The sequence below is a fragment of the Onychostoma macrolepis genome, chromosome 14 (genome assembly GCF_012432095.1).
Source record: "Onychostoma macrolepis isolate SWU-2019 chromosome 14, ASM1243209v1, whole genome shotgun sequence".
In the NCBI taxonomy this organism is placed as follows: domain Eukaryota; kingdom Metazoa; phylum Chordata; class Actinopteri; order Cypriniformes; family Cyprinidae; genus Onychostoma; species Onychostoma macrolepis.
The window spans coordinates 66682-88972 of NC_081168.1; the positions used below are offsets into that span (position 1 = coordinate 66682).

Consider the following 22291-nt stretch of genomic DNA (forward strand, 5'->3'; position numbering starts at 1 on the left):
GAAAAGTTCGTTTATTTCCTTTCAAACGTGAACTTTTTATTTGATTGATTAAAATAATACATTTCTTGAAAACCTATTTTTCTATGCTCCCTTATGCTTTGGCTCGGTCCCTCACACAGATATAGCGGTAAGCGCATTACAAGTAACGCGAGTGAGGTATTCAGATTACCTTTTACAAGTAACTACTAAAGTAACACATTACTTTTAAATTTACAAGAAAACATCTGTGTTATTTTTCAAATAAATAATGCAAGTTACTTTGTTTTCCCGTTTGTAGCTCTCCTGTTGTTACGTGTAGTGGTCCTTAAAGGAGTACGAGGAGGCGACGGTTACAAATATGTTTCTTTAATGAAGACTAGTAGAATACAGGAACGAAATAACATCAACACATAACGTTACGTTAATCACGGACAACCAAAGAGGGAGAACTCAGGACTTTTAAAGGGACCGGAACAAAAGAGCAAACAACATAATCAAACTCAGGTGGGGACAATGAAACGATAATTAACTAATGAAGGCAGGAACCAAACCAAATAAGGAAAACGATGACTAAGACAGGCAGACATGTAACACCTGTCCCACGTTGAGAGAAATGAGGAGTAAATGCAGAGACAGAGACGCATGTTACTGTTTATTCACTTCACTTTTGGTGTGAAAGGTTCTTTACAGTTGCCAAAAATATAACTTGTGAGGTTTTTGTTATTAAAAATAAATAATCAAGCCGAGGTCAGATGAGCAAAAAGTAATGCAAAAGTAGCGTAATGCATTACTTTCCTAAATAAGTAATGCAATTAGTTACTTTTTTATGGAGTAGCACAATATTGTAATTACTTTTAAAAGTAACTTTTCCCAAAACTGGTTACTGCTTTCCTAAAATACCATTACTGGTAATACATGTAGAATTTTAAACTATCGAACTACAAATATTTCTGCAGTTTTCATTTTTGGTTTTAACACTAATTGTGCTCCGTCTTTCTGATGTTCTTTCTGTGAAGTCTGTGAAGTGAAATGAAATACTTGTAAATACTTGTATGTTTTACCTTTGCAGAGATGGTAATACTGTTCTCCTGCATGTGCATGATGCCTTCAGACACCTTCACTGCGATGGAGTCTGCGGCCAACTCAAAATGAAACGGCCCACCAAGTTTCTGCACCACCGCCATCAGAGCATCTGCAGAGTAATCAGATTCACACTGAAAAACGGACATCGTACTTCACATTCACACGAAGGAATTCTGTCATCATCCATTCCTCCTCGCGCCGTTCTGAACCCATAAGACACCGAGAGGAACCCATGAGGTTTCTGTTTTGTGCGCTCTATGTACATGTGTTGATCAATTTTCACATGTGAATAAAAGCCTAAATGAAATATGTTCATCATATAAAGCAATAGTGTTTCTTGATTCATATGGATTAATTTTACCATGTCTTTATGTATGTTTTTGAAGCTTGAAATACTGATTTCACAGACTTTTGATGGATGGACAAAAATGATAGATTATTACAAACTTGTTTGTTGGTGTATATGATATGAATCATGCAAGAAAATCAAGACAGAATAATAGTTTCTGGGTGAATTACATGGTTTTCTTTCTCACCAATGAAATTGTTCCATTCAGAGTCTAAGTCGGCCTGATTGGCAAGGCAGCCCTTCATGACGTTCAGGCACAGTGAATGACAGGGCTTGAGGGAAGGAAGTCCTCGACACAGAGGACAAAACCACTGCCGCATTAATGCTCGAACACACTCGGATCCCACCGTCAGCTAGACAGACACACACACACACACATACTCACACACACACACACACACACACACACACACACACACAGAGAAACAGAGACACACACACACACACACACACACAGAGAGAAACAGAGACAGACAAACAAACACACACACACACACACACACACACAGAGAGAGAGAGAGAGACACACACAGACGAAGAAGAGCCCCATCAGCAAACTCACCAACAGCACGATACATGTCCAAGAGAAGATACAAACATCATCGCAACCAAAAACATTTCTCTATTATGATGGGATGAGCATATTATTTTTAGGACTGCACTGCATCAGTTTCTCTTGATCAGTTTAGAATGATTGGGATTGATATTTTGTGTGTAAATAATAAAAAAATATTTATTATTTGCTTATTATATTATATTGCTTATTATTGCAAGTCAAGTCACACTTTATGTCTGTAGCATTTTATACAATACAGATTGTTTCAAAGCAGCTTCACAGAGATTCACAGGAATTAAAATCAATTATGGAAACTCAAATCAGTTCAAGAATAAATTTTTAACTGCATAGCTCCAAGACTCAGCACCCAAGGACGACTTTCTGGAAAACAGCCAGGGAAGCCAGGACAACACAGCCACCGGAAACACCAGAGCCAGAGCCCATCTCACCAGACACATTATCCCTCTCTCCAGCATCTCCACTTCTAAGCTTCTCACAGAAAATGGAGGAACTGGTGTATGCTGGGACCAAACTCTCCCACTCTTTCGCTGCAAGCCCCCAGATATCAACTATCGGCTGTAGGTGAACCAAAAGCAACTGATAACAGCTCTCAGTGATATGTGTCGTGTCCCCGCTATATTAGCAGCAACATTCACAAATGTTCACAGAGCAAGTGGGAACCCAGTGTGCCTGTAGCCTTCTATATTTCTGTTTTATCACGTGATAGAAAGTCTAAGGCCTTCTCAAGCCGTACGGCTGACCCATCTAATCTGCGGCCTGTAATGCGTCAATCTGAGATTGCTGTAGAGACAAAATGTAATTCCATCAAGTTAGCATTTTTAAACATTCGAAGGGAGTTTTATATGCACCCCCAGTTTTCTCTTCCTCTTCTCTAAAGCAGCACAGCATGGCCTCGCCCCCTTCCTTACATGTTCCCGAGGGCGGGGTTTATCTGAGTTCGTGACGTATCAAACCCTGGAAGTAGTTCGTTGCAGTCCCTTACCAGCCGTTTTTGTAGGCATTAAACCTCCAGAATTTTAAAAGATGATATCTCTGTTCGCAGTGAACTTTCAGGTGCTGCAACTTTGCAGATATTTTTTATGCTCAAACAGCAACATTACACACTAACTAATGTTAAAAAAGTGAAATTGCAATCAACCACCCCAGGTGTTAGCTTTCACTGTTATGCTGATGATACTCAGCTCTATATTTCTTCGCGACCCAATGAAACATACCAATTTGCAAAACTAACAGAATGTATAGTCGATATCAAAAACTGGATGACTAGCAATTTCTTACTGCTAAATTCTGAAAAAAAAGAGGTGTTAATTATTGGACCAAAAACTTTTGCATGTAATAACCTAGATCACTCTCTCATACTTGATGGCTGCTCTGTAAATTCTTTGTCATCAATTAGGAACCTAGGCGTACTGTTTGATAGCAATCTTTCCTTCGAATAAAATGTTTCTAGCATTTGTAAAACTGCATTTTTTCATCTTTAAAATACATCTAAATTATGATGTATGCTCTCAATGTCAAATGCAGAAACATTAATTCATCGTTCATGACCTCGAGGCTAGATTATTGCAATGCTTTATTGGGTGGTAGCTCTGCGCATTTAATAAACAAACTCCAGCTGGTTCAAAATGCAGCAGCTAGAGTTCTTACTAGAACCAGGAAGTATGACCACATTAGCCCGGTTCTGTCAAGTCAAGTCAAGTCACCTTTATTTATTATAGTGTTTTTAACAATACAGATTGTGTAAAAGCAACTTTCCAACATCAGAGTAGGAAAATAGTGTCAATAATGTAAAATGACAATTATGACAATTAAACACTCAATTTTCAGTTAAACGCATTTCATTATTGACTTCAGTGATGTCATCATCCAGCTCAGTTCAGTTTAAATAGTATCTGAGCAATCTTGTAGACGATATCGCTGGAAAATAAGTGTCCCCAACTTAGCAAGCCAGAAGCGACAGCGGCAAGGAACCAAAACTCCATCGGTGACAGAATGGAGAAAAAAACCTTGAGAAACCAGGCTTAGTCGGGGGGCCAGTTCTCCTCTGGCCAGATGAACCAGCAGTTCAATTCCAACTACAGCAAAGTGTAAAGGACTCATCTGGTTCCCGTGGTCTTGTCCCGATGGCTGTCTAGGTGACGAGGTCCTCACTGGGGATCTGTCTCTGGGGTTCATCTAGATGTCCTGATCTCCGCTGACATTCAGGGCTGTAGAGGTCGTCTCTAGGTGCTGATCCACCATCTGATCTGGATACGGACTGGATCGGGTGGCAACGGTGATCTCAGAATAAGAAAGAAACAGACTAATATTAGCGTAGATGCCATTCTTCTCACAATGTAACAAGTACGGGAAGTGTTCCCGGTTCTGGTTGACCTAATTAATGCAGCCTAACAATCCTTTAACGGGTTTGAATATTAGAAGCCTATTACTGTATTATGTGTAAGCCAGGTTAAAGAGATGGGTCTTTAATCTAGATTTAAACTGACAGAGTGTGTCTGCCTCCCGAACAGTGTTAGGTAGATTGTTCCAGAGTTTTGGTGCTAAATAGGAAAAGGTTCTGCCACCCGCAGATGATATTGATATTCTAGTTATTATCAAATGGCCAGAGTTTTGAGAACGTAGTGGACTTGGAGGACTATAATGTGATACGAGCTCGCTCAAGTACTGAGGATCTAAACCATTCAGGGCTTTATAAGTAATTAACAAGATTTTAAAATCTATACGATGTTTAGTAGGGAGCAAGTGCAGTGTTGATAGACCCGGGCTAATGTGGTCATACTTCCTGGTTCTAGTAAGAACTCTAGCTGCTGCACTTTGGGCCATCTGTAGTTTGTTTATTAAGTGTGCAGAACAACCACCCAGTCAACACTGCACTGGCTCCCTATTAAACATCGTATACATTTTAAGATCTTGCTAATTACCTATAAGGCCCTGAATGGTTTGGCACCTCAGTACTTGAGCAAGCTCTTATCACATTATAGTCCTTCACGTCCGCTGCGTTCTCAAAACTGTGGCCATTTGATAATACCTAGAATATCAAAATCAACTGCGTTTTCGTATTTAGCTCCCAAACTCTGGAACAATCTACCTAACACTGTTCGGGAAGCAGACACACTCTGTCAGTTTAAATCTAGATTAAAGTCCCATCTCTTTAACCTGGCTTACACACAATACACTATTGCATTTCTACAATTCAAATCCGTTAAAGGATTGTTAGGCTGCATTAATTAGGTCAACCGGAACCCGGGAACACTTCCCAGAACACCCGATGTACTTGTTACATCGTTAGAAGAATGGCATCTACGCTAATATTAGTCTGTTTCTTTCTTATTCCGTGGTCACCGTAGCCACCCAGATCCAGACTGTATCCAGATCAGATGGTCACTGCAGTCACCCGTATCCAGTCCGTATCCAGATCAGATGGTGGATCTGCACCTAGAGACCTCTACAGCCCTGAACGTCAGCGGAGATCAGGACACTTTGATGAGCCCTAGAGATAGATCCCCAGTGAAGACCTCGTTATCTAGACAAGACAAGACCACAGGAACCAGATGAGTCCTCTGCACAATCTGACTTTGCTGCAGCCTAGATTTAAACTGCTGATTTTGTCTGGCCAGAGGAGAATGATACTATTTCGACACACTATTTCCCCATCCAAATACTGTAAAACTAATGTAAAGCCACCCAGCGTTATATCAAGCTGAAGTAAAGCTGCTTTGACACAATTTGCATTGTTAAAAGCACTATACAAATATTATTATTATTATGAAAACAGTAACATGTGAAACGTAACAGTCCTAGTACTGAGCCTTGAGGTACTCCATACTGCACTTGTGATCAATATGATACCTCTTCATTCACTGCTACGAATTGATGGCAGTCAGATAAGTATGATTTAACCATGCTAAATCACTTCCACTAACGCCAACAAAGTTTTCTAGTCTTTTCAAAAGAATGTTGTGGTCGATAGTGTCGAACACAGCGCCAAGATCCAGTAGCACTAATAGAGAGATACAACCACGGTCAGATGATAAGAGCAGGTCGTTTGTAACTCTAATGAGAGCAGTCTCGGTACTATGATATGGTCTAAATTGAGATGTGTTTTGAATGCAGTGCTTTATTTTGCTAGAGATGTGAGGCATCTTGCATTTTATGTGTGCAATTCTTGGATTCGTGTATAAAGGTTTGAAAAAAAAGAGGCAAAGTTTTGAAAATGTGTGTAAACAGTTGAAAAAACTAAAGATCATATAAATTTATAATAAAATTAAACATTTATTTAAACATTTATAAACATTAACTCTTTCTGTAAAGCTGCTTTTAAACAATATTTATGGGATACAAATAAATATCAAACACAAAAATAATACAAATGTAAAAATTGTTGTCGTGCCAATAAAGCACCTGACAAGTGAGCATGAGACCGATGCTATCAGTCACTTCTGAAACTCGCTAATCAGTTTCTGACTCTGCTTTCACCTGAACATAATCCAATCTGATCCATTGTTAAACCAGTCAAAATCAGAGCAGTTCTCCACTTGAATCACACAAAACCTAATGCCACACCGATCACTCTTGTGTTGTATTGTTGTGACTTTGCTTTTTGCTTTTGTGAGATGCAGGTGTAGCACTGCTCAGATCTTTTGTGATCAGTTATTTGATTTATTAGTTTATTATTAATGCTTAGCACACATATTGAGTCACATGTACGCACCTTTGTTGCCTTGTTCACTATGTCTCTTCCAGCAGCCAAACTCTGAACCAACGACCGTGCTGCAGTCAACGCTCGTGACACCTGCCGATCACAACACAGAGAGATGATGATGACTGCAGTAATGATGAGAAAATATCAAGGATGATAACTATAAGCATAAAGTTTTAATAACTGTTTTAATTATATGAGAATAGAGAGTTCACCTCACAAAAATGATAACGACACAGAGTAACTATTTCTCTGGAATCATTTTCAGAGCATTTTTTTTTTTTTAATTGACTAAAGCTGAATAAAAACATTGCTGCCTTTTATAAAACTGCTTACAGCTGAACTGAACTCGCTTCAAAATTTAATGAAATGATGAACGATAGAAACTTTGACAGCCAATCAGAATCCATTCTGCTTTAAAGAGCTTGATTATTGCAGTGTGATTACAAGAAACAGAGCGTTATTGCTCTTAATGTGGACGCTAATATAGTTATTGTTATAGTTATTAACTTTATTAACTAGTTTTCTTAAAACTAGAGTATCTGTTCTGGTATCTGTTCTGGTATTCACTCATGAAGATGGCGCTGCACTCGGTTTGTTGCTCCTTGGTACTTTTACTGTTTTTGTTTGTTTGTCCTGTCTTAAGCAATGGTTTTTCCGATCAGCTTTACTAGAAACTAACTCTTGGACATAAGAAATAGCACACCAGATAACTTTTTGGCAACGTTTGAACATTCAGACATTTTACTGGACATTTTAGTCGGAGGAGCTGCGTTCCTATACAAGCGCTCCAGGCGAAGCAAGTGAGGGAAGCGGGCTCGTGTGCTCGTGAAATTCCGACAGCATGGTTTTAGGACTCCGCTGCTGAGTATTCATCTGGCGAATCTCCACTCTCTTGCAAATAAATCAGACGAACTACAACTCCTCACCCACACAAACAAGGACTTTTTAAACTCTGCTACACTTTGCTTCACGGTAACCTGGTTGAACGGAGCCATTCCGGACAGCACGCTTCATCTAATGGGCTTCCAGCTGTTCAGAGCGGACCGTGTCACTGAGTCATCGGGGAAAACGAGAGGCGGTGGATTATGTTTTTGTATCAATGAAGGCTGGTGTACAGACGTGACAGTTTTAAAGAAGATGTGCTGCCCAAATTTGGAAGCTCTCTTTATTAACTATAAGCCTTTTTATTCGCCGCAGGAGTTTTCCTCGTTTATTCTGGTGAGTGTGTACAGTTCTCCTGACGCGCGCGTCAGCATGGCTCTAGAACAGTTGGCTGATCAAATCACACACACGGAGCAGCGTTACCCAGACTCTTTCATTATCATTCTCTGTGATTTTAATAAAGCTAATCTCACCCGTGAACTGCCTAAATAAAGACAACACATCACATGCCCCATCAGAGACAGCAATATACTGAATCACTGCTACACTGTTTTAAAGGATGCATTCCACTCTGTCCCCCGTGCAGCGCTGGGACTCTCTGATCAATGTTTGGTTCATCTTCTACCAGCCTACAGGCAGAAACTTAAATCTGCTAAGCCTGTAGTAGGAACTGTAAAGAGATGGACTGTTAAAGCTGAGCAGGATTTACAGGCCTGCTATGAACTTACTGATTGGAGTGTTTTTGAGTCTATAGCTACTGATCTGGATGTGCTCACTGACACCGTGATGTCCTACATCAGTTTCTGTGAGGACATGTGTGTACCCACCAGGACTTATTTAACATTTAACAACGACAAACCTTGGTTCAGTACAAAACTCAAACAGCTTTGCCAGGCCAAAGAGGACACCTACAGGAGTGGGGACAAAGCCTTGTACAAACAGGCCAAATACACACTAAATAGGGAGATAAGAGTGGCAAAAAAACTACTCTGGAAAGTTTAAAAAAAACAGCTCTCAAGCAACGACCCTAAATCAGTGTGGAAAGGTCTGAAAGCCATCACCAGCTACAAGACCCCATCCCCCAGCACTGAGGTCAGTCAACAACTGGCTGAAGACCTGAATGAGTTTTACTGCAGCAAAAGCCTGGTCTGACACCCCACACTCACTCTGACCGTCTCACAGCACTGCCATCAACACCCTCCCCCTCCCTCCCCCTACTGTTTCTCAACCTGTACTCAAGATCAGTGAAGATGATGTAAGCAAAGTCTTCAGGAGACAGAAGATAAGGAAAGCCAAAGGCCCAGACGGTGTCTCTCCAGCCTGCTTCAAAGCCTGTGTTGTCCAGCTATCATACATCTTCACATTGATCTTCAACAGATCACTGGAGCTGTGTGAAGTCCCCTCTTGCTTAAAAAGCTCATCCCTGTACCCAAGAAACCAAAAATCACAGGACTAAATGACTACAGACCTGTTGCTTTAACGTCTGTGGTGATGAAGTCATTTGAGAGGCTTGTATTGGCCCACCTGAAAGACATTACTGGACCCTTGCTAGACCCCCTGCAGTTTGCTTACCGAACAAACAGGTCTGTGGATGATGCAGTCAACATGGGACTGCATTTCATCCTGCAGCATCTGGACAAATCAGGGACTTATGCAAGGATCCTGTTTGTGGACTTCAGCTCTGCTTTCAACTAGGGCTGGGCGATAAAACGATAATGATATGTATCGCGATAGACACGTGATCGATATCAATAAAAAATGTGTTCGATAAAACGTTCGATATTTTTTATTCTTTGTCGGAAGAAAACAGAGGTTGCATTAACAAAGGCACTGCTCTCTGGTAACCTAGCAACGCAGGGAGTGACACGCTAACAGCCAATCATGTAACAGTATCAGTTTGGTTGCGCCATATCGTTGTCTCGTGCTGGTCTGCTGGATTCCTTTTCATAAGCAGAAAATGAGTGCCGCAGCGAGCGAGGAAATTGTAAATAAAAGAGGAAAAGTCAGCTCGCCAGTATGGCAGTTTTTTGGATATTATAAGTCTGACCGTAGTCAGACCAATGTCGTCTGCAAATTATGCAAGACCGTCGTCCCGCCAAGACTGGTAATACCACGAACTTGATGTACCACCTTAGCGCTCACCCTTTGGAGCACAGCCGTATTCAACCAACAACATCTGTAGCTGCAACACCGCACAAGCAGCAGACCACCAACTTCAAATATGATTAGAGTAAGAATAACTTGAAGAGTTACTTTTCATATTTCTGCAGGTTTTATATTTCAAACAATGTTACTGTACTGTATCAGGTTTGTTTTTATATTACAGATGTATCTCAGTTTACCTCAGTTTTATTTATGTTTACAAAACACTGCACATATTTTAAAACACTTTATTCACCAGAAGGTGAACAGCTAGTGAACTTCCTAGCACTAAACTTGGGACAAAATTCTCAGGTTTCTCTGTTTATATTTAACACTTTGCACTATTTTATTACACTTTATTAAACATTTCTTACATTTTCTTTCATTTTGCACCTTAAATGTTAAGAGATAATTGTTAAGTGTTCATTGTGACTTTAGACTTATGTTTACATTTTAATTATTTGTTTTCCATGGTTGTTTACATTTCTGTCTTAATAACTGAGGGGATTATGATCAGAGGAAGGTTAAGTTTAAAATAAAAATGTTTAAATGTAATATATCTTTCTCCTGGTCCTTATTTAAAATATTTCTCCTGGTCCTTATTTATAAATATTTTATGACCCATTATTTTAAATGGGTCATAAAAAATATCAATAATTATCGATATCGACCGATATGAAACACTGATATCGTGATACAGTTTTCAGCCATATCGCCCAGCCCTACTTTCAACACCATCATCCCGGATACCCTTCAGAATAAACTGACACAGCTCTCTGTACCCACCTCTGTCAGTGGATCCCCAGCTTCCTGACAGACAGGCAGCAGCTAGTGAGGCTGGGAGAACTCACATCCAGCTCCTCAGGGGTGTGTGGTCTCCCCACTGCTTTTCTCCCTTTATACAAATGACTGCACCTCTACTGACCCCTCTGTCAAACTCCTGAAGTTTGCAGATGACACTACAGTCATCGGCCTCATTCAGGACGGCGACGAGTCTGCTTACAGACAAGAGGTTGAGCAGCTGGCTGGCTGGTGCAGTCACAACAACTTGGAGCTGAACACGCTCAAAACTGTAGATATGATAGTGGACTTCAGGAGAAACCCCCCTCCTCTCCCCCACTCACCATCATGAACAGCACTGTGACTGCAGTGGAGTCATTCAGGTTCCTGGCAACCACCATCTCCCAGGTCCTGAAGTGGGACACTCAAATTGACTGCATGGTGAAAAATGCTCAGCAGAGGTTGTACTTCCTTTGTCAGCTGAAAAAGTTCAACCTGCCACAGGCGCATATGACGCAGTTTTACTCAGCTGTTATTGAGTCGGTTCTGTGCTCCTCTATAACTGTCTGGTTTGGGTCAGCCAGCAAATCAGATAGAAGACTGTAGCGGACTGTTAGAACAGCAGAAAGGATCATTGGTGTCCACCTGCCCAGCCTTCAGGACTTGGACAACTCCAGAGTGAAGAAACGGACAGGTAACATCATCACAGACCCCTCTCACCCCGGACACAACCTGTTTGCACTTCTCCCTTCAGGCAGACGCAACAGATCTCTGTGCACTAGAAAATTTAGGCATAAAAACAGTTTTCCCCCATGCCATCTCCAGCCTAAACAGCTAACACAGGAATTATTACCGGTGTTCTGTAATTCATGCCTGTAATTCATTCTCCATCTCTAATTATTGCCTCTCTCTCAAGTACTATGTAAATACATATGCATATTTTCTATACAGCTGTATATATAAAATCATCTTGGAGAAAATCAACACCAGTTCAGAGTATGAAAAGACAATGCAGAAAAGCTGAGCGGATGTGGCGGAAGACGAAACTCGAAATTCATTATAGCATCTATAAAGACAGCCTTCATGCTTTCAATGTGGAACTAGCCACAGCTAGACAGACTAGGGCTGCTCGATTATGACAAAAATCATAATCATGATTATTTTGGTTAATATTGTAATCACGATTATTGAACACGATTATCAGTGGGCCATATAACCAAAACTTTTTAAATGCAAGTCTAAAGTATGCAGTTAACAGCCTACTACAGAAATTGAATAATCTAATGTAAAATAAAACAGCATAGTATTCATTGTAAGAAGTAAACTTCCTTTGTTTCTTATTAAAGTTGCAAAAGCCCTTCTGTCAAGAGCACTGAGTGATTTTGCCTTTGTCTTTTGTTGTTTGATTAATATTAAGCACAGGAATATAGCCCGCTGTCACTTTAAGAGCCGCACGGATCCAATTTACTGTTACACACATATTTTCATTCTCAACTGTTTACGTTCATTTATTACATAACCAACGAGGGTTTATGTGAATAATCTCTAAGCGCCACATTTTGACACATTTTTGCATGGATTTGACCGTTTAGGCGCACACCTTGAGCTAAAAGATGACTTTACATGTCTGTGTTCTGTTCCGTCTCTGAGCGCATCACAGAAATCCTCCTTAGGAATGACGCAAGTTCTCTTTCGCGCTTTTAAAAACAAATATATTTGCGAAATAGCGAAAGCATACCGCTGGAATGGGGCGCAATAATCGTTTCATCTCGATTATTGTATTTTCATGATCGTTGGAGGCCGAAATCGAAATCGAAACTGAATTTCGATTAATTGCACAGCCCTAAGACAGACCTTCTTCTCAAACCTTATAAACAGTAACTTAAACGACACTCGCACTCTTTTTGCTACTGTTGAGAGACTGACAAACCCCCCAAGTCAGATTCCCAGTGAAATGCTCTCCGACAGCAAATGCAATGAGTTTGCTTCCTTCTTTTCTGAGAAGATCAATAATATCAGAAAGGAGTTTGGCACATCTAGTTATGCAGAGGTCACACAGATTCGACCGCAATTTCAAAAAGAAGTGACTATGTCTGTTTTTGAATTAATTGATAGCAAAATTTTGGAAGAAATAGTACAGAACCTTAAATCGTCAACCTGCTATCATCACACTCTTCCCACATCTTTTTTCAAAAGTGTGCTTAACTGTTTAGAAGCAGATCTCTTAGAAGTGGTGAACGCCTCACTTCTTTCTGGGACTTTTCCAAACTCCCTGAAAACTGCAGTTGTTAAGCCCCTTCTGAAAAAGCGCAATCTTGATAACACAATGTTGAGCAACTATAGATCAATATAAAATTTTCCTTTTATAGGTAGGATTATTGAAAAGGTAGTTTTTAGTCAGCTGAACGACTACTTAAACTCAAATGGATACCTGGACTATTTTCAGTCTGGTTTCCGAGCGCATCACAGCACAGAGACAGCGCTTATTAAGATAATAAATGATATTTGCTTTAATTCTGGCAAAATATCAGTGCTGGTACTACTAGATCTTAGTGCTGCATTTGACACAGTTGATCATAACATACTTCTAGAGAGACTGGAGAACTGGGTCGGGCTTTCTGGGATGGTACTCAAATGGTTCAGGTCACACTTAGAAGGGAGAGATTATTATGTGAGTATAGGGGAGCATAAGTCTAAGTGGACGTCCATGACATGCGGAGTCCCACAAGGCTCAATTCTTGCACCACTCTTGTTTAGCCTGTATATGCTCCCACTAAGTCAAATAATGAGAAAGAATCAAATTGCCTATCACAGCTATGCTGATGATACCCAGATTTACCTAGCCTTATCTCCAAATGACTACAGCCCCACTGACTCCCTCTGCCAATGCATCAAACAACTAAAAATCAAGTCAAAAATCTTGGGGTGATTCTGGAGACAGACCTTAGTTTCAGTAGTCATATCAAAGCAGTAGCTAAATCAGCATACTATCATCTCAAAAACATTGCAAGAATTAGATGTTTTGTTTCCAGTCAAGACTTGGAGAAACTTGTTCATGCCTTTATCACCAGCAGGGTGGATTATTGTAATGGTCACCATCCAAAGAAGACCATTAGACAGCTGCAGCTCATCCAGAACGCTGCTGCCAGGATTCTGACTAGAACCAGAAAATCTGAGCATATCACAGCAGTCCTCAGGTCCTTACACTGGCTTCCAGTTACATTTAGGATTGATTTTGGTTTCCAGTTACATTTAGGATTGATTTTGGTTTTTGGTTTCTGGCTCTGACATTATTGTGGCTGGATGCTATCGCCCGCCTTCATCTTCTTCAAGTGAAGCATGCACTTTACTTGCAGAATTTCTTCATGATTTGATTATATATGAATTGATTTTTCTTGGCGATTTGACATGGGATTGGTTATTGTCATTCTCCGATTCTTTTAAGGAAGTTTGTGACTCTCTCCGCTTGGTACAGCTGATCAATTCAACAACTCGGATCAATCAAAAGGATTTGGACAAATCAACTTTATTGGACTTAATTTGAACTAACGTTCCTCACAGGTTAGATTAGATTAGATTCAACTTTATTGTCATTACACAAGTACAGGTACAGGGCAACGAAATGCAGTTTAGGTCTAACCAGAAGTGCAATAGCAGCAAGTGCAGGATATACAATGGTTGAATAAGTGCAGGACAAGGATATGTACTGAATATATGTATAAATATATATAGAAAGATGGTTATTACTATAAACAGAATTTACAGGTGAATATGTATAGTGAATAAATATACAGATGGCTATTACTATAAACAGAATTTACAGGTGAATATGTACTATCAATATAATATAATATACAGATGGCTATTACTATAAACAAAGTTTAAAAGTGCAGTGGAAGTGATTGCATATTACAATTAGACGTACGGTGCAAAATGCAAATGTAAACATTTGATAATGTAAATAACAGTCGGCAGTGCAAATGAGCATAATCCAATTTAGGTATGGTAGTGCAAGATACAAAAGTAAACAGTTGTTACTGTAATAAAAATGTACATTCAATAGTGCAAATAAGGCAGATGTGAGGTAGGAGAGAAGAGTTAACAATATATGAGGAAGTGGATCAACGGGGGTTAGAGTTCAGTAAAGAGACAGCTCTGGGGAAGAAACTGTTCTTTAATCTGCTGGTCCTGGTCCAGAGGCACCTGAAACGCCTGCCGGAGGGCAGGCAAGAAAACAGTCTGTGGGCTGGGTGAGAGGAGTCCTTAAGGATGCTGCGAGCTCGATGCAGACAGCGTTTCCTCTGGATGTGTTCGATGGCAGATAGTGGAGTCCCTGTGATGCGCTGGGCAGTTTTCACCACCCGCTGCAGTGCCTTGCGCTCCGCAACAGAGCAGCTCCCATACCATACTGTGACACAGTTGGTCAGGATGCTTTCTATTGCGCAGCGATAGAAGTTCACCAGGATAGCCGAGGAGAGCTGATTCTTCCTCAGTGTCCTCAGAAAGAAGAGGCGCTAGTGAGCCTTCTTGACCAGGCTGGAGGTGTTGGTTTTCCACAACATGTCCGCCGAGATGTGGATCCCCAGGAACTTGAAACTGGAGACACGTTCAACAGCCATTCCATTGATGTGGATGGTGTCGTGTGTGCCTCTTGACTCCTTCCTGAACTCCACGATGAGCTCCTTCGTTTTGGTGGTGTTGAGGAGCAGGTTATTTTCAGTGCACCATGTGGCCAGGTGCTGGATCTCCTCCCTATAGGCAGTCTCATCGTTGTTACTGATGAGGCCAATCACCGTAGTGTCGTCTGCAAACTTGACGATGGAATTAGATCCATACACAGGCTTGCAGTCGGAGGTGAAGAGGGAGTAGAGAAACGAGCTTAGCACACAGCCCTGTGGTACACCAGTGTTAAGTGTGATGGATGTGGAGCAGGTGAATCCTGATCGAACATTCTGGTCAGGAAGTCCAAAATCCAGTTGCACATTGAGGTATTGATGCCCAGGTCTCCAAGTTTGGCTATTAACTTGGTTGGGATGACAGTGTTGAATGCTGAGCTGAAGTCAACAAACAGCATACGTGCATAAGTGTTCTTATTGTCCAGGTGAGTGAGCACAGAGTGCAGTGCCATGGAAACTGCATCCTCTGTGCTCCTATTGCTACGGTAGGCAAACTGGTGTGAGTCCAATGTGGATGGTAGAGAGTCTTTTGGGTGTTCCAGGACCAGCCGCTCAAAGCACTTCATAACGATGGGTGTGAGTGCTACAGGGCGGTAGTCATTAGGGCATCTCGGGCTAGAGTGTTTTGGCACTGGCACAATTGAAGTATTTCATTTAAAGCATGTTGGTACGGCTGCTTGGGCAAGAGACAGATTGAAAATGTCTGTAAAAACCCCAGCGAGCTGCTCCGCACATGCCCTGAGAACACGACCAGGGATGTTGTCTGGTCCAGCAGCCTTGTGCGCGCTGATCCGGCTCAGTGCCTTGCAGACATCTATGGAGGAGAGTATGATTGGTGGGTGGTCAGCTGAGGGATTGAGCTTGGTGGCAGTTTCTCTGTTGTCTCTTTCAAAGCGAGCATAAAAGTAATTTAGCTCGTTCAGGAAGTTGACATCAGTGGCTGCGGGGGTGGAGTGGGTGGGTTTGTAGTCACTGATGGCCTGAATGCCCTGCCACATGCGTCGAGGGTCAGAGTTGGAAAAGTGTCCCTCTATCTTTAGCTTGTAGCAGTGCTTGGCCTTTTTGATGCCCCTCTTCAGGTTTGCTCTGGATGTGCTGTAGGCTTGTGCATCTCCTGATCTGAAGGCAGTGTTGCGTGACTTCAACAGGAGTCGCACTTCCTTGTTCATCCAAGGCTTCTGATTTGGATATGTGGTGATCTGTTTCTGGGTTGTAACACTGTCAATGGTGATATTGATATGATCCAATACAGAGGAGGTGTAGGAGTCAATGTCTGTGTGAGCGCCACTGGTGGCTTGAGAAGCAACCATACTCCAGTCTGTGTGAAGAAACCTTTCCTGGAGTGTGGAATCTGCCCCCGCAGAGCCACACCTTGATGGTCTTCACTGATGGCTTCACACGGTTGATGAGGGGTGCATATTTGGGGGTGAGGAACAAAGAAAGGTGATCTGACTGTCCCAGGTGGGGGAGGGGTGTCGCAACGTAAGCTCCAGCCATGTTTGTGTAAACATGGTCTAAGGTTTTGTTTCCTCTGGTGTGACAGGAAACATGCTGGTGAAACTTGGGTAGCACTGACTTTAAGTTTGAGTGATTAAAGTCACCTGCAACAATAAAAGCCGCTTCCGGGTGATCAGTCTGTTGTTTACTGATGGCTGCGTGAAGTTCTTTCATAGCAAGATGCAATGGTTATTCCATTATTAAAGGGGGTGATCCTGCTGATCCAAATAATTATCGTCCTATTTCTAAATTGCCAGTCTTAGCAAAAGTCATTGAATCACTGATAAACGATCAATTAAAACAATTTTTGTCAGCTAATAATATTCTTCAGGATTATCAGTCAGGGTTCAGAAAGGGACATAGCACCATTACTGCAGCTACATTAGTCTCAAACGATATTATAACTGCTCTAGATAGTAAAAAGTCTTGTGCCGCTTTATTTATTGACCTGTCTAAAGCTTTCGATTCAGTAGATCACAAATTAATGTTACAGAGACTTGGGTATATAGGTCTCAGTGAAGCTGCTTTAAAATGGTTTAAAAATTTTCTCAGAACACACTCAATGTGTGTCTGTTGAAAATTACAACTCACCTTTTCTTCACATAAATACTGGAGTTCCTCAAGGATCCGTTTTAGCCCTTTTGTTATTTTCTATTTATATTAATGATTTAGGTCATGGAATAGATTCAGCTAAAATACATTTGTATGCAGATGATACAATTATTTATACGGCAGCGTTTTCTTTAGAACAAGCTTTACAGCAATTGCAGGATGCTTTTCAAGTTTTGCAGTGCTCGTTGTTAAAGTTAAAATTGATTTTAAACTTAAATAAGACAAAATATATGATTTTTAGTCGTGGTCATACTAAGGTAACAGACCTTATACTTACAACCTTGAATGGTTTATTTATAGAAAGAGTCAGCTCCTATAAATATCTAGGTATTTGGTTGGATGAAAGATTAGCTTTTGATATACATATTGATAAGTTGCTGAAAAAGCTTAGACTAAAATTAGGCTTCTTTTATTGTCTCAAAAACTGTTTCCCTTATAAGGCCCGTAAGAAATTGGTAGAGAGTACATTTTTATCCATAATTGATTATGGTGATCATCTATATATGCATGCAGCTACTTCTTTACTTAGAAAATTAGACTTGGTTATCCTTACATCAAAGGATAAAGTTACATATGTATTTATTCATCATAAAGGCTCTCTTAGGTAAATTACCATCTTATATTTCTAATTTGTTAACGTTACATATCAACAGTCGTTGTACTAGATCAGGTTCTTGTATTCGTTTAACAGTTCCAAGGGTATTGTCAAAATTTGGTAAATGTGTTTTCTCTGCTTATGCTCCTTGAGCCTGGAATGAATTGCAAAATGTAATTAATCTGGATACACTTCCAACATTGAGTACTTTTAAATGTCTTTTGTATAATGTTTTAAAGGATACAGTGGGGCAAAAAAGTATTTAGTCAGCCACCAATTGTGCAAGTTCTCCCACTTAAAAAGATGAGAGAGGCCTGTAATTTTCATCATAGGTATACCTCAACTATGAGAGACAAAATGAGAAAAAAAAAAAAAAGATTTTTAAAGAATTTATTTGCAAATTATGGTGGAAAATAAGTATTTGGTCAATAACACAATTTCATCTCAATACTTTGTTATATACCCTTTGTTGGCAATGACAGAGGTCAAACATTTTCTGTAAGCCTCCGCAAGGTTTTCACACACTGTTGCTGGTATTTTGGCCCATTCCTCCATGCAGATCTCCTCTAGAGCAGTAATGTTTTGGGGCTGTCGCTGGGCAACACGGACTCCAAAGATTTTCGATGGGGTTGAGATCTGGACACTGGCTCGGCCACTCCAGGACCTTGAAATGCTTCTTACGAAGCCACTCCTTCGTTGCCCGGGCGGTGTGTTTGGGATCATTGTCATGCTGAAAGACCCAGCCACGTTTCATCTTCAATGCCCTTGCTGATGGTAGGAGGTTTTCACTCAAAATCTCACGATACATGGCCCCATTCATTCTTTCGTTTACACGGATCAGTCGTCCTGGTCTCTTTGCAGAAAAACAGCCCCAAAGCATGATGTTTCCACCCCCATGCTTCACAGTAGGTATGGTGTTCTTTGGATGCAACTCAGCATTCTTTCTCCTCCAAACACGACAAGTTGAGTTTTTACCAAAAAGTTCTATTTTGGTTTCATCTGACCATATGACATTCTCCCAATCCTCTTCTGGATCATCCAAATGCGCTCTAGCAAACTTCAGATGTGCCCGGACATGTACTGGCTTAAGTAGGGGGACACGTCTGGCACTGCAGGATTTGAGTCCCTGGCGGCGCAGTGTGTTACTGATGGTAGCCTTTGTTACTTTGGTCCCAGCTCTCTGCAGGTCATTCACTAGGTCCCCCCGTGTGGTTCTGGGATTTTTGCTCACAGTTCTTGTGATCATTTTGACCCCACGGGGTGAGATCTTGCGTGGAGCCCCAGATCGAGGGAGATTATCAGTGGTCTTGTATGTCTTCCATTTTCTAATAATTGCTCCCACAGTTGATTTCTTCACACCAAGCTGCTTACCTATTGCAGATTCAGTCTTCCCAGCCTTGTGCAGGTCTACAATTGTGTTTCTGGTGTCCTTTGACAGCTCTTTGGTCTTGGCCATGGTGGAGTTTGGAGTTGGACTGTTTGAGGTTGTGGACAGGTGTCTTTTATACTGATAACGAGTTCAAACAGATGCCATTAATACAGGTAACGAGCGGAGGACAGAGGAGCCTCTTAAAGAAGTTGTTACAGGTCTGTGAGAGCCAGAAATATTGCTTGTTTGTAGGTGACCAAATACTTATTTTACAGAGGAATTTACCAATTAATTCTTTAAAAATCCTACAATGTGATTTTCTGGATTTTTTTTCCTTCTCATTTTGTCTCTCATAGTTGAGGTATACCTATGATGAAAATTACAGGCCTCTCTCATCTTTTTAAGTGGGAGAACTTGCACAACTGGTGGCTGACTAAATACTTTTTTGCCCCACTGTTTTTCATGATCAGACTTTATTTATGAATTGTGATTGTGTAATTTGTGGTACTGTCTTTGTGACTCTTTTCGTATGAAACTTTATGTGCTGCCGTCTTGACCAGGTCTCACTGAAAGAAGAGATAGTAATATCGAAAAAAAAACGAAATAAAATTTTAAAGTACTTTTACTCGTTTATAAATCACTCAATGGCCTAGGACCTAAATACATTGCAGACATGCTCACTAAATATAATCCTAACAGACCACTCAGATCATTAGGCTCGAGTCAGTTAGAAATACCAAGGGTTCACACAAAACAAGGGGAGTCCGCTTTTAACTATTATGCCTCCCGCAGTTGGAACCAGTTTCCAGAAGAGATCAGATGTGCTAAAACATTAGCCACATTTAAAACCAGACTCAAAACTCATCTGTTTAGCTGTGTTATTTACTGAATGAGCACTGTGCTACGTCCGAACTAACTGCACTGTATTTTATGTATAATCATTTTCTATTCTTAACTGTTTTAAATTCATTTTAAATCAATTTTTATATAATTTCCTTGTTTTTATTGTTGTGATTATTATTATTATTTTTTAATTCCTTGTTTTTATTGTTGTGATCATTATTTTTTTTATGAGTATTGTAAAGCACTTTGAATTACCACTGTGTATGAAATGTGCTATATAAATAAACTTGCCTTGCCTATACAGAGTAAATAATGCACAAATCTGTACATAAATCTTCTGTTCCAGATTCATACACATTATTAATTATTGTTAAGTCTTATTTAAATGTTTCTGTTCTCATGACAGATATGTATGTATATATGTATGCATGTATGTACCAAGAGCTTCTTAAAAACCACAACAATTTCCTCGTGTGTTTGCACACACTTGGCGAATAAAGCTGATTCTGATTAATGTCTATATTGGGTATCTGAGAGGTGACTGAGGCTCTGACCCGAGTCAGAATGCAGTAACAGTGTTTACACATTCAGAGAATAAATATGTATTTGTTTTGTAATAATTCATCTGACTCATTATACATGTTAGATTTTATATCATGTGGGTCTCATAAACAACGCTACTCTAACTCTTACATACAGTGCCTTGCAAAAGTATTCATACCCCTTCTTTTTTTTTTTTTTCTCATGTTTTGTTATGTTTCTGCCTTATGTTAAACTGCTTTAATTTTTAATTTTCCACATCAATCTACACTCCATACACCATAATAGTAAAGCAAAAAACAGGTTTTTAACATCTTTGCAAATTTATTAAAAATAAAAAACGTAAATGATTCCATTGCATATTCATACCCTTATCATTGGTTTAAATGGGTCTACGATGTACTTAAGCTTACGATGCTTTTGGGAAACACAGCCCAGGACTCTTTCTAGAGCTGGCCTCCTGGAAAAACTGAGCAATTGATGAAAAAGGGCTTTGGTTAGGGTGGTGACCAAGAACCTGATGGTCACTCTAGTTGAGCTCCGTGATCATATGTGGAGATAGGAGAAACCTACAGAAGGACAAACATCACTGCAAAACTCCACCGATCTGGGCTTTATGATGGTGTGGCCAAACTCAATCCTCTCCTCAGTGAAGACACATGAAAACACACTTGGAATTTGCAAAAAAGCACCTAAAGGACCCTCAGACTGTGAGAAACAGATTCTCTGGTCTGATGAACCTTAATACCAAGCATCATGTTTGAAGGAAAGTTGCTCTGCTCATCACCTGCAGAGTACCAACCCAAAAAGTAAAGTGTGCTGGTAGCAGTCTCATGCTGTGGGGCTGTTTTTCAGCAGCAGGGATTGAGGGACTCATCAGAGTAGAAGAAAAGCTCAATGCACCAAAATATAGAGATAGCCTTAATGAAAACCCAGTCCGGAGCATTCAGAACCGCAGACTGGGCAGAAAGTTCACCTTCCAACAGGACAATGACCCTAAGCACAGCAAGAGTGGCTTATAGACAACTCTGTGAATGTCCTTGAGTGGCCCAGCCACAGCCTGGCCTTGAACCCAATCAAATATTTCTGGAGAAACCTGAAAATGTGCCCCTGCCCCAATCCAACCTGACAGAGCTTGAGAGGTGAACAGGTGAGGTGAAGAATGGCAGATAATTGCCAAATGCTGATGAGCAAAGCTTGTCACATCAAACAAAAAAGACTTGAGGCTGTAAAGGTGCTTCAGCTAAATATTTAGTTAATGGTATGAATACTTATTTCAGTTTTTTATTTTTAACAAATTTACAAAGTTGGGACAATTCTGTTTTTGCTTTGTCAATATGGTGTTTGGAGTGTAGATTGATGTGGGGAAAAAAGTAATTTAAAGCAGTTTAATATAAGGCAGCAACATAAAACGTGAAAAAAATTAAGGGGTATGAATACTTTTGCAAGGCACTGTATGCTTAATGTTTATGATTCTTTTTAGGGTGTGTTGCAGCATTAATTGCTATATATTAAACTCTGACAGTGAATCATGTGCTCTGTGTGAAAGTATTGTTGTGTTTCAGTGATGTGCTGCAGCTGAACCTTGAAGAGAAAAGCGATTGTCTCTGTTTTACCTAGTGGCATATTTGCAGGGGTTGTTTAGGAATATGATGCCAAAGGAAC

General features: G+C 40.4%; 1 protein-coding gene across 2 annotated transcripts in view; it reads right to left on the reverse strand.

The window, feature by feature from the left end:
• Window positions 1-22291, reverse strand: part of gpc2 (glypican 2) — a 50140-nt gene that overhangs the window by 22673 nt on the left and 5176 nt on the right. For both annotated transcript variants that reach the window (XM_058798321.1, XM_058798322.1), the window contains 3 exons: window positions 6700-6780; window positions 1599-1764; window positions 1041-1171 (listed from right to left, as the gene is read on the reverse strand). In XM_058798321.1, coding sequence (XP_058654304.1) covers window positions 1041-1171; window positions 1599-1764; window positions 6700-6780 — 378 coding nt within the window. The remainder of the gene's footprint in view (window positions 1-1040; window positions 1172-1598; window positions 1765-6699; window positions 6781-22291) is intronic.